Source organism: Falco peregrinus, chromosome 2 (genome assembly GCF_023634155.1).
Source record: "Falco peregrinus isolate bFalPer1 chromosome 2, bFalPer1.pri, whole genome shotgun sequence".
Taxonomy (NCBI): domain Eukaryota; kingdom Metazoa; phylum Chordata; class Aves; order Falconiformes; family Falconidae; genus Falco; species Falco peregrinus.
In genome coordinates this window covers 1,167,948-1,183,378 of record NC_073722.1, presented here as the reverse complement: position 1 = coordinate 1,183,378, position 15,431 = coordinate 1,167,948, and the positions used below count along the sequence as shown (strand labels likewise).

Here is a 15,431-nt window from a genome sequence, read left to right as displayed (position 1 = left end):
CCACAGCCTTACTTTCATAATGGGATCAGATTCTCAAAATAACCAGTGAATTTTTATTTTGTTTGGTAGTCAAACCATGCTTTTAATTTTTTCAGGATGTAGTTTCTAGTTGACATCTGTAGGGAACCTTGTCCCCTAATAAATAAAAAAAAAAACATATGAAAAAAACACCGAGCCACAAAAATGCAGAAGTGCTTCATAGTCTTATGGATTCTTCTGAAGTCCAAAATCTCTCTTAACTGCAAGTTATATATGAGTAAAGCCTGATGAAGTCATAATTATTGTTTCTATTATAAAAATAATTGCCTTTCTGACAAAACAGGTCTAGTTTTTCTGTTTTAGGTTGCTTGTTATTCAAACAACAAAGCATTGAATAGTTACGCTTTAAGAATCTGTTTCCTTTTTGGTTAAATGATTACAAATATTAACACCTTCTTTCCATTTAAATCATGTAAATAGTTAAGACTCATGCTGTAGCTAAGCTGATTCTGTCTCTGCTTTAAAAATAGAAAATGCTAGAGCAGTCCTTCCCTTCCCCCACTATGTACTCACTAGTCCAAGCTAGTAAATGTTACTGAATGGATTTCAGTGTTGTAGCCATTCTACAGTAAGTACAGCAAGATCCTTTGTGAAAAAGCGAAAGGGGGAAAAAAAGGTAGTAGAAATCCATTTGTGGACGTTCATCAGACCAGAGTACCTGCACCAATGACAGACAGGCTGTCCTCGAGAAACAAATAATGACAACAAACACTGCTGTTCAGAGAAGCCAGAATCTCCCCAAAAGACGCCTAGAAAGTATAGGGGAGTGTCCTGCGAAACGAAAAGCTAGCTGGGGTATTCTGACCAGCCAAGGTTGGTATAGCAGCCATTTCAGAAACTGTGTACTGAAATATGCTAAGCTGACCCAATTTGTGATGTTCTAGCTCTAAACTGCTTTTTGGGTGGTTTTCTTTTAGCTGTAATATAAATGCATGCTTATTTTAGTGGCACTTTCTTGTCTTGCATGGGTTAATACAAGGGCGTTAAAGCTATTTTTGTTCTTTCTGCACTCTTATCAGCTGATCTAAAATACCTTTTCTTGTTTATCTGCCCTATTTGTTTTATGCAAGTGTTTAAGGCTTGACTTACCCTGACTTTTGCTGTCCTGTCACATGGTAACTGGATACTGAAGGCTAATTGTTTACGACAGGGAACTGGGAAATGAAAGGAGGGGGAGGAGTAAGCTTTACGTATAACTTTAATATCAAAAGAAATTTATAGGTAGCTGAAATAGGAGGCAATGGAGGAACTACGGGTGATAGTTATTGTCCTGTACTGAAATACTTAAGACAAAATTACAATTTTAAGGGTTTGCATAGAGAAGTACTTAGGAGGTATTTAATTTGCTAGACACTGACGTTTTCAGCAATGAGGAACAAACTCTGTCATTAAGTGTTTAACAATGCTATTGTTTGTGCCGCATTTCCCTATTTTTTTTCATAATTCAAGTGTGTAAAAGGGTGCTTTGAGTAACTGCAAGAGTCTAATAGCAGTTTTTTCTGAGTGATCATAATTCCAATTAATATTGACCATATCATAAGGCTTAGAGTGAAACAAAAAAGAAAATAAGGAAATCAAACTTAAAATCAGTGATATTATGATACCAAATTAAAAACAAGGAAAGGAGGAGACAGGAAAGAGAGATCTGATATATTGTGCATAAAAATAATTCTAAATTTACTATGTAAAACGTAGCTATATGTTATAGGAATCAGAGTTATTCTTAAAATACCTTGCCTAATTTCCAGCACTGCCAGTTTTAGAATTAAGCAATACTCAAGAGTTTAAGCAACAATTACCATAGCTTCTGAAGTAACTGGGTGCAATGGTACTGTAAGGTTATATTTATTCAGCAGTTTTAATATGCAGTGTATGTTTTACCTTCACATTGTTCACTGTTTGGGCTAAGGTTTCCTGACCCATAGTAACATTTTCAGCTCGTGAGGTCAGTAGTTCCCAAAAAACCAAGACATGCTCCCTGAGACTGAAAAGATATTTTACAGAAGTGTATCAATGTTAGCAGTAACCACTCCTTGATACGGTTCAGAGTTAAGTTCTTTTGCTGTTCTTAGAAAGAAATAGCCATAGGCAGCCAAGTTTTGAAATTTTCAAAATCACAGCAAAATATGGAAAGTAAAATTTTCTGAAGAATCCATCTTCAACATGGTCCGGCTACTTACAGCCTCTTGGTGGTAGCCAGACAGGGTGTCTGTATTTATTGATGGACATCTTGAAGTACTGAGAGGTTCCTGTTGCAGCTGAAGCTTCTGGTTGTTGCAGTTCACCTGAATAACAGGTATATTTAATACCATCCGTGGAGGTGTCCAAACCTGACTTTGTTCCTCAGGCACCCTTGCAGAGCAAAGGAACTCACTCACACTGCAATGCCGTGTATCATTACATATGCAGAGCGTAAAATGGACTAAAAGTGATGCAGGGGTGGAATATGTCATGATAAGATTTGGCACAAGGGTGAAAGGGTAGAGTCAGGCTATAGGAAAAGGTCTTCAGCCTGCTGGCTTGAGGGTCCACGACCAGGGTATTTTACCAAAATCTCCTGGATGTGGCAAAAATCAGCACACAAGGCCCAGCTGCGCTGCCCAGCTGGGTGCTGCTTTTGAGGCCACACACTGCATTCGCTGCCTGGCAGGCTGGGAAAATACGGAGAATTCTGAGCACATCTTGGGGGAAATTGCTTGCAGTCTGGATTAAGGCCAAAAGTGCACTTGAGGAGCAAAATTATTCCAGGCAAAATTCCTTCAGAGTCCGAACTCAGCTCAGAATGTCCATATGCCTTTTCTGTCACCTTCTGGTAAGGTGAGGTCTGTTGAAAAGGCCACTGAAAAACCCTTACTTTGTTTTAGTGACTTGTCCGAGGAAATGACAACAGCCAAAGAGTGCTACCAGCTGCTCTGCGTACTCAAATCAAATCTGACGGGGGTCTAACAGATTAATGAATTTACAGTTGACATGATTTTACACCTTGGCGCTCTGGCCATGGCACACAGATCTTGCAAGCTCCTTGGAGCTAGAAAAGCATCCAGCCGGTTGCTTATCCTTTGAGAAGATGGAAAAAACAAACTGTACGTGAGCAACAGGCAGGGGAGTTGTGACTCTGCTTTCATGTGATGGGAGAAGGGGCCTGACACGCTTCTTCCAGCATGTGCAAGGCTCGGCACAGAGCCAGCAGCAGCAACTGCTGCGGCCGCTGCCATCGTCATTAGCAATGCCTTCACGCAGCGTGACGTGGCTTCTCTTGGGAACCAAGCGAGCTATGCTTGGATGTTGCTGTTGTGGGATTTTTAGGGTTTTTAATACATTTTAGTGGCTCATGTTTCTGTGTAAAAAGTTTGCAACAATAAATTGCAACGCCAAAGTACTCAAAATTTAGGACTTCTTGCAATATTGTTGCCTGTGCCACGCTGACTTGGCCCTCCAGTGTATTACAACCCCCTATTTGACAGCACAGTCACACGCAGTGCTTTTCCACAAAGCCCCTGCTTCCTTTGATGTGCAAGATGGATGATGTTCTGCGAATGTGTTAGGCTTATACTTAGAAAAAAATCCACCCTCTGTTTTTCTGTATGTTGCAATGGTTAGAAGACATGTAGTGTATTGTAGGAAAAAAAAGAGTTAACGTTAACTGTCCCTAAAAGCAGATTCTGTTCTTGTTTTTTGCTGTGGCACCTGTGTGTTTTAAGACCAGTCACCTAACCTAAAAGCTTCTTGACTGATCATAGTTATTATTATCTAAGGCTGAAATTTCAGAAGCTCAAAGCTCTCATAACCATAATTAAACTATGCTTTCAGTGCACACCCTAATGCTCACGTACTCTGGATAAAATAAGCTATTAGATTGGGTTTACAATTTAGGCATTAAAAATTTCTGTCTTGTGGTTCCTTAGTTATAAAGTAGTATGAATGGATGATGTTATGAGGATAGATTCAGCAAGGGTTTTGAAGTATTCTTTTTTTGGGGGGGAAACACCATGAAAAAGGCAATATAACATTAATAATTACGGTCAGTTTATAGTTTGGTTAGCATGTCTTAAAAAATGAGAGATCTTGCTAGATACGGAGACAGACAACAATTTGAATGCTAACACATTCACTGAATTACAACAGTGCAATGGCAAAACTGATGTGTGGTGATGTAATGTTGGTGCATCGTAAACAGAGCTGTGTGGGAAGGTGGGTTTGTTTTGATGGTTTTCAAGAATAGGAAATTGTGGGCATTTGCATGAAATGAAATGAAATCCCCAAATTTTGGAAGTCTACCAATAGAAATAATATTGGTTTGAACGAATCAAGGTTTTGTTATTTTTCATGCATTTGTTTATATATTTATGTGTACATATTGTTACATAATTTTCAGTCAAATGAAACGAAAGATTATTTGAAATATGAAAATGAAATATTTAAATGCCACTTGAACTACGTCTTCCCTCTCAGGCATATTTTAATAATCTCTAGCCTAAATTCTGATTATTTTGGAGCTCCTCGGTAGAATTTCATTTGTTAAAAGGAAGTGGCTTCTATTTTTCTGGTCATATCTAATCAGAGTAGTGAAGCACCCCAGATGCATTTCTTAACTTTTAAATCCTTGACTTGAGATTTTTTTCAATAGTTTTTATCATCAGGTATCAATTAAGTAGTTGACACACTTCTTTATCCTGCAAGGGCTTAAGACAGATGGGTAATTTTATAGTGCCACCGTAAAAATCTGTTAGAACTTAATTACATATACAAAATACCAGCCACTTTTAACAACTGAAGTCAAGCGAGTCCATTGATCTTGGAACTATAATGTTACAGAGTTTTTCTGTTATAATTATTGATTGATTCTTCAGTTGTCACAAACTGAAATGCTCAATACATCTTCGGGAATAAAAGGTAACAGTGATGAGCTTCATACATAGCATTTGTTGGTTTGGCAGAAATAAATATTAGCTACAGCACTTTCCAAATGACCTGTGTTTCTCCTCTCCCACTAATGAACTGTGGCGGCTTCTACTTCCAGTTCTTCTTTGATGCTGCTGCTTCCTCTGAGCACTGGGACACCACCTGTTTACTCTTCGAGCAGTATTTTTCTAAAGTGCTAAGCCTTGGCATAAATCTTCTCCTGGTGAAGTCAGTGAGAAGACTTCCATTCATTTCCACTCCTCCTTGTTTTGAAAATCCATTTTTTTAAAAATTATTTTTGGTTGGGTGGTGGTGGTGGTGGTGTCTTTGTTTTTGTTTTTGGTTGTGGTGTTTTTGGGGTTTTTTTTTGAAGACAACACAACTTTTTAGAAATAAAAAGAAAGGGATGGGATGTCTGGAGTTAATGACTTATGAAAATATTTTTACTTAGTATTTCACTACTATGATCATCACTGCAGGAATGACTTACAGGTAATTGCAGGTAGATGTAAAAGAGTGTAGTCTGTAGGAAAACATGAAGAAAAGAACACTGATGACTTAGGGATCAAAGTCAGAATTGCAAATCCCCAGTTTGGGGGATTTTCACTGCTGAGAATAGTTGTCAAAACCCCTGTTTTACAGCCAAAGAATTGTTTAGAAGGCAATTGAGGCAGTCAAATAGCATTTGAAACATTTCAGGGTATCTGTGCTTATTTTTTTTTTAATAAGTATATTATAAATAAGTAGTAAAACAACACAGGAGCATTTGGCAGTGCTTCCCTTACAAATCTATATACTAATACTGGGTTTTGAAGGTACAAAACTATGTGTCTTGTTGCATGAGGTTAAGTAAGGGAGAGTTTGTCCTGCAGTTCTTATTCAGCTTGTGGTTCTCCTGATTTCACTGAGGTCCTCTTGAGTTGAAATTCCAGTTAATCTGTCTTGGAAAGCAAATGCACAGATACTGGCACTTTGAAAAATTGTTCTGTTAAAAAAAAAAAATATGTGAAAAATGAACAAGAAGGGCCACAGTCCTTTATCATAAGAACCTGGCAGCTTGTATATGTTCGTATCTTCAAAGCTGTGTTTGCTGAAGGGTGAAAGTTCATATTACAGTGAGCTGCTGATCTCCTTCCAAACATAGCTCGAGTGCATTAAGAACAGGTCCGACTAGCATAAACAGATATTTTTTGTAAATTTTTTTTTTATTTTCCAGATTGAAAGAAATGAGTAGGATTTGTAATTGCAATTGGCTGGAAGTGCCATGGGGAGATGGAGATTTAGGTATTGTATGATACTTTGTAATTATTTTTTTTTTTAATTTTGCCTGTTAATGCAGTGAATATATTTATTCTTTCACGTTAGTTTTTACACAGCAATGCAGGCTGCCCTTCCTGGTAAACCATACACTAGAGATCTTGGAACTAATGTGGCTTCTAAATATAGTTAGAGATACTTTGTATTCAGCATCTGTCAGAGGCGACATCGGTAGGGAATTATTGCATTAACAGTTTTGGAATAGACTATGTTTGCTAATACTGCTGTTACAGGCAACAATTAATGAAAAAAATGTCCTCGTTTATATGCTTGTTAATGCTTTCCAAGTGAGAGGCATAGCAAGTTTGTAGATTAGCAACAATCTAGACAATTTATTTTAAGACACCCTTGATGTTTAGTTATGGTACATATTTGTTTTGAATATATTCTTGTCCCTGTGGTATTTAATGATGAATTACGATGTTTACTGATAAATCGGTTGGAATGTGGAGGGGGTTTTCCAAACTTTGTTTGCATAAAATATTTCTGCAGCATTTTGCTTATAGATTTTATTTCTAGTAGAAAATGATACAAGCGTTTTGTATTTAATGGGTTTAGCAGAAACAGCTAGCTGCTGGATGCCTTTACATGAAGACAGGGAGATAAGGTGTGCCTAGGTGCAAAACAGAGCTCACGGTGGTATATGGCATCATATGATTCTCAAATGTCACTGGAGTAATGACATTAACAGACATTCTTCTGAGCAATCTAACAGGGAAGGAGGTGAAGGAAAGAAAGGTGGGGAAAAAATGTTGCTTTGCACCTGCATCTTTGTCTTGTTTAGAGACACAGCTACAAAAATGTCCAAAGTGTGAATGTATTTAACAGGCACAAAAACTTTATGACACAATTTTATTAGATGTTTTTCTATGTAATAGTTGGGGGGTTTTCCCCTCTTAATTTAGGAGTAGGATAAACTGTCGAGAGAGAAGTTCTCATCTGTAGAGACAGGGGAACAAAATTTCAAAAGTAGCTACTAAATGCAGCTTTTAATTATTTTTGAAGAATCCTTTGCAGCTGCCAGCAGGAGAACTTAACCTATCTAACTCGTTTGAATTAAACGACTCACATGCTTGTTCAGACTACTACCGAAGAAGGAAAACATTGAGCAAAATTCTCATAGTAATTGCACACATCCAACCTACAATAGGATAAATATACCTGAGCTTACTGGGAAGACAGAAAAAATTATGTTTTATCAAAATCAGGTCACTTTAAGATTTCTGAGCTCAGATTTTGTAGTATAATACCTCTTAAAATCCCAGTCGCTTTGTGTGTGGCTTTCTTTTAGCTGTAATTGTAATTCTTTTAGCTGACGAGCAATAAGAATTGTGAAGTATTACATTTAATAAACCTCAAGTATAAATTATAGGGAATGATGTGTGTGCACGTACATAAATGTGCACATACAGATGATCAGAGCTTAGTGCAAATAGTTCTGAAAGAGTTTTGGAAGCCGAGTTTTGCTTATGGTTCATCCGCTCCCACAGATGAAAGAGTACAAGTTGCTTCACAGGTACTGCATACCCTGACATAATAGAAATCTCCATGCATTTTTAAGATCAGGTTTACAAATCTTTAATCTCCTGTATTTTTTAACTTCTGCGATCAGTTTTATGTAGTCTCATGATAATTTAAATACTCAGATGTGCTTTTGTTTTGCTGGGTTTGATCTCAATAGCATCCAGTAGTACTGAGTCCCATAGTGGAGTTAGATGTTCTGTGAGAAGATGCAGTCTTACATCTGAGTAAGTTTCATTCACTAATACCTCAAGGAAAATGGAGGGTTTGCCTCAATTTCTGTATGTGCACTATTTCATGTTTTTAACTATGGCCCGATTTCTCTTCAGGCTGAGCAGTCTTCATCTTTTTGGTCACTCTTTGTGTGATTGCAGGGTGGTGGTAATTGTAACTCAAAGTGTACTTTCAGAAACAGGCTAGTGGACGGAAAAGGGCTCCAATATGAAGCAGAAACGGTCTCTTTCTACTGAGTAGTTTCCTTAGAGCTTAGACTGATGGTTGCCAGTGACTGTGCAATAGCTTTTCCCTTCACAATTCACCGCTTTGTCTCTCAGACGCGGGACCTGGCGTTGCAGGCAGTCCTAGTCCATTGCAACCCACAGTGTCAGACGCGGGAGGTTCATCTGATTGATACTGAGTGATCGTACTCGGCTAATTCTCTTCGCATTTTTTCAGGGATTTTGGGGGCCTTGCTAGAACTCACGAGTGATTGTGTTAGCATTGTACAGTTCCACTGATATTCTTCTTACAGGAATAAATACTGGTAATTCATAATATCTTTTGACGCTAGTTCTTCCTTGCGCAGTCTCTCAAAACTTGATTTGCAAGAGTCATACAACGGGCTTCGGCCGTGCCTGCAGCCCCGTCTGGCGAGAAGGGATCTGATCAAATCAAAAAGGGATCAAAGACTGTCCGTGGCCAGCCTTCCAGAGGGAAGGGCAGGCTCCTCCGCGAGAGCCACAGGGTGACGCTGGGGCCTGGCTGGGGGTTAGGGCAGGAGGGGAAGGCAGGGCGGTTGTTGGGTTTCTTTCCTCCCCTTTCTTTTTTTGGGGTGATAAATAAATGAAAGTAAATGCCAAACCTTTAGCCCTAAGAGCCTAGTAGAATGGGAAGTTAGATTTAATACCGTATTTCTATGATAGCTACCTTTTTTAGTGTAATTCTCACTGTATTTCTCTCCTTGCAGTTTGTAGTAGCTTATCATACATAAGGATTTCCATATTGATCTTCACATACATCAGCTTTTTAAGGACTTTTTCGGGCAGGTTTATGTCTGGTTTAAGTTCAAATATCATTTTCCTTAAGAAGAATATAAATTTCTATATGCCAACTGTAAAAATAAATGGGGTTTGTGTTTTGTTGGGTTTTTTTTAATGAACAATGCAAGAATAGAAGTGGGAAATATGGTAATTGATGAATTTATTAAATCAGATTACTGAAATCAATATATCGGTATTTTGTTCTCTGTATCACATAATAATTGATTAGAGATGTTTACAGTTAATAATAAAACGGGTTTTATTTTCTAGAAACTGATCATTTGATATACAGTCTCTAAAGAGAAAAAAATTGATTTCATGGCACAGTTGACTTCATTCTGTATGTTGTATTTCTGTTTCATTCTATGCATTCCAAAACCCTGCTAATTCTTATGGTTTACTCAATAAATGTTGTTATTATATAGGTTCTTGGGCAGATCGCTCACCTCTGCATGAGGCAGCCAGTCAAGGACGTCTTCTTTCTCTAAAGACTTTATTGTCACAGGTGAAGGCTGTATTCTTAAAATTGCTTTCATTTTTTACCTAATTTCATTTCTCAGCACAGATTATTAATGCAGATTTAGTATGTTTTGCTTTGCTTTTTTCAGAATTTTTCAGAGCAATACACATCTAGGAATTTTTTATATGTTAAGATTTAAGTTTAAGTATTAACTTAATTTATTAAGTATTTCCTCTGTATGTTTTTAAAACTCCCCCCCGCCTAGTGTTTTTTTCCAAAGCTGTATCTAAATATGTATCAGTCTTCCACTCTTGCATGGTGTAAGTTAATGAGTTAATGTAGTTCCACTGCTTTAAGCCGTCAGGTAAATAGAGCTAGTCAGGAAGATACTTGTTGAGGGAAGATTCCCTGAAGGATTCTGGGGTTTGCATATTGATTTAAAACAATAATAATTTGTTAATAACAAAGGGAGAGACTGTAAACTGCTAAATTTTAAAATCACAGTATTGTCATATTAGCTACTACAATACTGAAAAATTATGTTATAGAATACATTTGATGAAAGCCAGTAGATGCAATTATTCATTCTTAAGAATCAAGCAACATCTACTGCAGAAAATTTCAAGGGCTTGGTGATTTTCTCAATCTAAGAAGTGCATTCCTTGCTAAAATTCATGGCTTTAGATATTTCGGACCTTAAGTCAGAGACACATAGAATCACAGGACAGTATAGACTCAGGACCTTGTTGAGTTTTAAAGAGCACCAAGAGTGGAGATGCACCAACCTCCCTCTTCCTGGGTTTCATTGTCCCCACAGTGAATTTTTTTTCCCTATAACTAATGGGAATTCACTATTTTCCAACTTATGTCTGTTACCTATTGTCTTATTGCTGTGCATCTCAGCAGTCTGTTTCCATCTTCTTTTTACCCTCTATATCATATTGCTATTTCTGATTTTACGTAAAGAATGGACAACTTCTATTCTGTTAGATACATTGATAGATTATTCTTTTTATGCTCACTGAAGATTTATTTATTGCAAGCAGAGTTTTAAGCCTGTTCAGAGTATTGTAAACTATTAATTTGACCAGTAGCGTGAGGAAACAACTGTTAACAGCTTTTCTATGACCTTTACATGTCATTCATGTCTTGTTTAGGGGTACAATGTAGACACACTAACAATTGACCAAGTAACTCCACTTCATGAAGCCTGCCTGGGAGATCACGTAGGATGTGCAAGAATCCTTCTTGAAGCAGGAGCAAATGTAAGGGCTGGGTTTCTGTGTTATATATGGAGTCCAGTGCTAGCCTTGGTTTAACTGAGGAGGATATGTTCCTTGATTTTTTTATTTTTATTTTTATTGGTATTTTTCTCTACTCACCCTATGGGTTGTGTTGATCTCCTTTAATTACAATAAGCTGCCATCTGAAAGCTATCAAAGGAAAAGTGATGGTCAGACACTGAGACAGAGTAATGAATCGGAGAGAATGTTAGCAGCGTGTCACCAGCCTTCTCTGAATTTCATTACGTTATTTCTCTTCCAAAGTATGGAATGTGTTCCTCTACTGGTTTCCTCTTGCTTTGAGTGCTTGCAGGAGACTGTTCTTTTAATCTCCAGAATGACTTTTTTAAACACTACACCTGTGTGCTCTTAAGATTCTTTGGTCTGACTACAAAAAAGCACCGGCTCTTTTCTGTATTCCTGACATAGCCTATCTGTTGTCCCAAAACAAAAACGTGACTTTACAGACCACTTTCACTACAATCTCTGCTGACATCAGAGTTCAAATGCGTAGCTGCCCAGATCTCTGATCTTTGTGATGGAAATATTTATTGTCCTTACAATTCAGTTTTGAGAATCATGTAGGAAATGTCTTTGTTATTACAGAAAAAGGAAAAATACATAGATGTTTCCAAAACCAATTTCTCTCCACTTCAGCTAGCAGGAGGATTCTAAAGATACAAACTGACAGATACTATAGACAAAACTATAAGAACAAATTTCATTTTCCTTATCTGAATTTTGTAAGTACTTTTAATTGAGTGGGTTTGGGGGTGCATGGAAAAGGCCAGAGTCCTGGAATGAGCCCTCTCTTAATCCCTGTGCTCCTTCCTTTAGTATTATTAGCCCTCACAAATTTGCCTGTTTTCTCTCCACATTCTTTCATCTTGGGAATATTCAGTTCACCAGTGAGGTGGTGAAGCTGGAATTAAAACAGCCAGCCTGTACCGTTAGCTTTGCCTCCGTTCTGTCAAGTATCGCTCCAACCTGGGGATTAAAACCACAGAAGAAAATGGCAAATAATTCTGACACTTAATACGCAGTTTGCATCCTTGGCAGAGCTGTGCCGAGAAGGTCCCCGTTACCCCATTACTACACAGAGCGTAGATTTTCTGTATCAATGAAACAAGCTAAGCGCAATGATTTTTGAAAATTATATCCTGCTCAGTTGTTGGTGTGTGCTCTTTAGCATTCCGGGTGTATTTTGGTTTATCCAACATAGTTTAACAAGAATAACATAAAACTAGTTTTAACTGAGGGGTGTGGTGAGAGGAAGACAGTAGCACAGGGACTGATCAGTTAAGCTACATTATTCTAACCAGTAAATTTTTTTTGTATTTTAATGGACTTTCTAACTATATCATGTTTTCAAAAATTACCTTTCTGTTCTTAAATAGATTTTATATATTTTAGGTGAATGCTACAACAATTGATGGAGTGACACCTTTATTTAATGCATGCTCGAGAGGCAGTGCAGCATGCGCCGAGCTCCTGTTGGAGTATGGTGCCAAAGCTCAGTGGGAGTCCTGCCTTCCCTCACCAACTCATGAAGCAGCCAGCAGAGGTAAGAAAACTACCTGTTGAACAAGCACGCAGCAGTTGACAAATCTCTCAATAATAGTATTAAGAACTGTGTCTGGTTTTGTCTGTAAGACAGCTTACTGAAGCCGAGCAAACCCTGCCATGCTTTGTACCGACAGGTCACAGTGAATGTCTGGAGGTACTGATATCCTGGGGCATAGATGTGGATCAAGACCTTCCTCATCTAGGAACACCCCTGTACGTAGCCTGTGTTTCACAGCAGATCCATTGTATTCGAAAGCTTCTTTACGCAGGTATGTCGTGATTTAAATAAAAATATTACTAGTTTGTAAAATAAGCATACCTTATTATTGAGCTGTGCTCAGTCAATGAAACCGGAACCCTTGCTTGCAGGGCTTCGGAGTTCATTCTGCGATGCGTGCTTTCTTATAATAACTTACTAGGTCTTTCATTTTTTTGTGGTGTAGCAAGCATGTGAGGGAAAAAGAAAGCAAAACCAGTAAGAATGGATGCTCAAAATGTTTAGCACCTCCTACAGCTTCATAGATGTTCGTTTTTGGTAGGAAAAATAAAGGTAAAAAGTGAGCTTTGAGAAAGGAATTTTATATAGTAAACACTGAGCTTTCAACAGAGCTTTTTTAGCAGTGTAGTCCCACCCTTTTTCATTCTTCAGCATGTTCTGATTGATCTTTTTACAAGATGCAGAGGCTGAGTTGCAGAGAGAATAGGTAAGGTAAAAGGCATTTGATCGTAAATTTCACGTTATTTTAATTAATCAATGGGAAGGAGATGTTGGAGGCTCGCTCTGTTTCAGCACAAATCCAGGGACACAGCTGGAATAGCTGAAGCATCATTTGCTGTGTGTCAGGTAATGACATACAGGGCTTTTGTGTCCTGCAGCACAGCGAATGAAAATGCATATATGAATAATTACAGGCTTGCCATCACTGCACTGGAATTGTTTTTCCAGTTAATTGCAGGTTATTTAGAACTTAAGCAAGCAGTTAAATTGTTTCTCATTAAGTCAGTCTCCTTGTACGATTAACTATCCTATGTCATGATTTTGATTTTTAAGAACCACAGAACTATAATTAGCATATTCTGGGATTCAAATAGTGCCATACATTAAAAACAGTAACACAAGGTCATATTCTACATGTGTTGGTGCCCTGAAGTAGAAAAGGGTATGTAAATTGAGAATATAACTAACTGCTTATGGCAATCTGATTTTTTTCATATTTGATCAGTTTATGAGAATGTATTAGAAGCTGAAAAGCAAATAGAGAATGAAATAGGCAAGGGAATGGTACTGTGTATTTTCAGATTGTTAATACTGAGACCAGTGAGTTATTCAGGCTGCAAATTAGGATAGGCCTGTGATATTATTAAATTATTTTACTCAAATGATAATTAAAAAGGCAAGAATTGTTGATTCAGGGAGAAACGTTGGTACAGAAGCCAATTCTTGGTCTCACAAGCTCAGTAAATCTCTCTTATGAAGTCTTAGTTTTTCTTCTGCTAGAATAGTCCAGAAAACTGTTGGGGCAAACCCAGTTTTAGGGGGACTAACAGCTTGCTCGTGAGAAACATTCTTCCATACTAGCTAGTTTTATTTAACTCTTGGTTGGATGATTTTTTCTTGAATATGAATGCATTATTGCAGATTAATTTAGTCCATTTTAATTTAAAATAAATTAGCAATTCCTTATTAATACAGAAGTGTAATAATTAGAATTCTGTGGATTGGGAGATTTAATGCTTTGAGTTTTTTCTTACTAGCTTTCATGACTGTGTATCCCACCTTAATTAAAACTAAGTCCTTTATAGAAAAATCTTTGATAAAGCTTGGATGGGATGGGAGTCTATTTCAAATCCTTTGCCAGCTTCAACACATGAAAAACTACAAAGCATCTGGGTTAGATTCCTTCCTGAATTGGTGTACTTCCAAAAATATAAATAGTAAACTTCAGCTTATTCCTTTTAAAGACTTAAATAAGGAAAGTATATTTTTTATGCAGTGCAAATTTTCTTCAACATGTACAGAATGTACTTTCTCATAATTAGGGCAACAATGATGCTCACATGACCTAATTGGATTTTTCTTTTCCTTCTTTTTGAAAGTATTTTCCTTTAAAATCTAGTTGTACTTTGGTAATAAAACCTAGGATAAGTGTATGGGCTCAAAAAAACCCTGTGATATGAGTAGCTATAGTGCAATGCAATAAAATCAATAAAGTGGCCAAATTCACTGTAGCATTCTAGGACAGTGGGGTTTTTTTGTTTGTTTTGTAACATCATCTTTACTCAATGACGATGTTAATTAATCTCTTCTTACGTCTCTCTGTGTGCATCTACCCACCAGGTGCCAATGTGCAGAAAGGAAAGCATTTGGAAACTCCACTCCATGCTGCTGCCCAGCATTCTAGTACAGAGATCGTAAACCTACTCCTTGAATTTGGGGCAGACATAAATGCCAAAAATACAGATTTTGAGAGGCCTGTTGATTTAGCTGCTCCAAGCAGTTTAGTGGAGAGACTGCTCCTCCTCCATGAAGGTGAGATGCAAATACATCTGTGTTTTTGCAACAATAACCTGTATTCTTTAAGAAAAATCCCACAACGAATCACCCCACCCCACCCAAAAAGAAAGCCTTAACAGCCCAAGCAACCCATTTTACACAAGCTAACTTTATGCTTTATGAAATTAATATATTAACATTCAGGTAAATTCCTTTTAACTATAAAAATACCCAGTAATACTTAGTCTCAGGCCAGAGGCTTTTGACCAAGCAGCACCAGAATTTATACAAGCTGAAAAGGTAACATCACATCTTTACTGGGTGATTACACAATTAGACATTAAAGCTACATTTTTATTGGCTCTTATGCACCTTGTTAAAAAGAAATGGAGTTTTTAAATTGCAGTTTAAAATTTATTTAGTTTGGGCCAGCTGTCCCAATATTTTTTAAAACATATTTTTAAGTGCATATAAAGCACTTTATTTTGATTGTTGGCAAAAAGCGTAGCAAGTTTCACTTTCTAAGTTTTCTTTACTGAATTCTAAGTACCTGAGAAGTAGGAGTCAACACTTCAGACTCTGAAAGGTTT

At 37.4% G+C, this 15,431-nt stretch overlaps 1 protein-coding gene across 6 annotated transcripts in view; it reads left to right on the top strand.

The window, feature by feature from the left end:
* ASB5 (ankyrin repeat and SOCS box containing 5) overlaps nucleotides 1–15,431 on the top strand; it is a 41,258-nt gene that overhangs the window by 24,336 nt on the left and 1,491 nt on the right. For 2 of the 6 annotated variants that reach the window (XM_055795960.1, XM_055795959.1), the window contains exons 4-8: nucleotides 9,464–9,543; nucleotides 10,656–10,763; nucleotides 12,195–12,345; nucleotides 12,482–12,616; nucleotides 14,686–14,877. In XM_055795960.1, the coding sequence (XP_055651935.1) occupies nucleotides 9,464–9,543; nucleotides 10,656–10,763; nucleotides 12,195–12,345; nucleotides 12,482–12,616; nucleotides 14,686–14,877 (666 nt within the window). Of the gene's footprint in view, nucleotides 1–568; nucleotides 853–6,010; nucleotides 6,226–9,463; nucleotides 9,544–10,655; nucleotides 10,764–12,194; nucleotides 12,346–12,481; nucleotides 12,617–14,685; nucleotides 14,878–15,431 lie in introns of those variants that run through there. The other 4 variants (XM_027785644.2, XM_027785645.2, XM_027785642.1 and 1 more) reach the window with 4 other exon arrangements.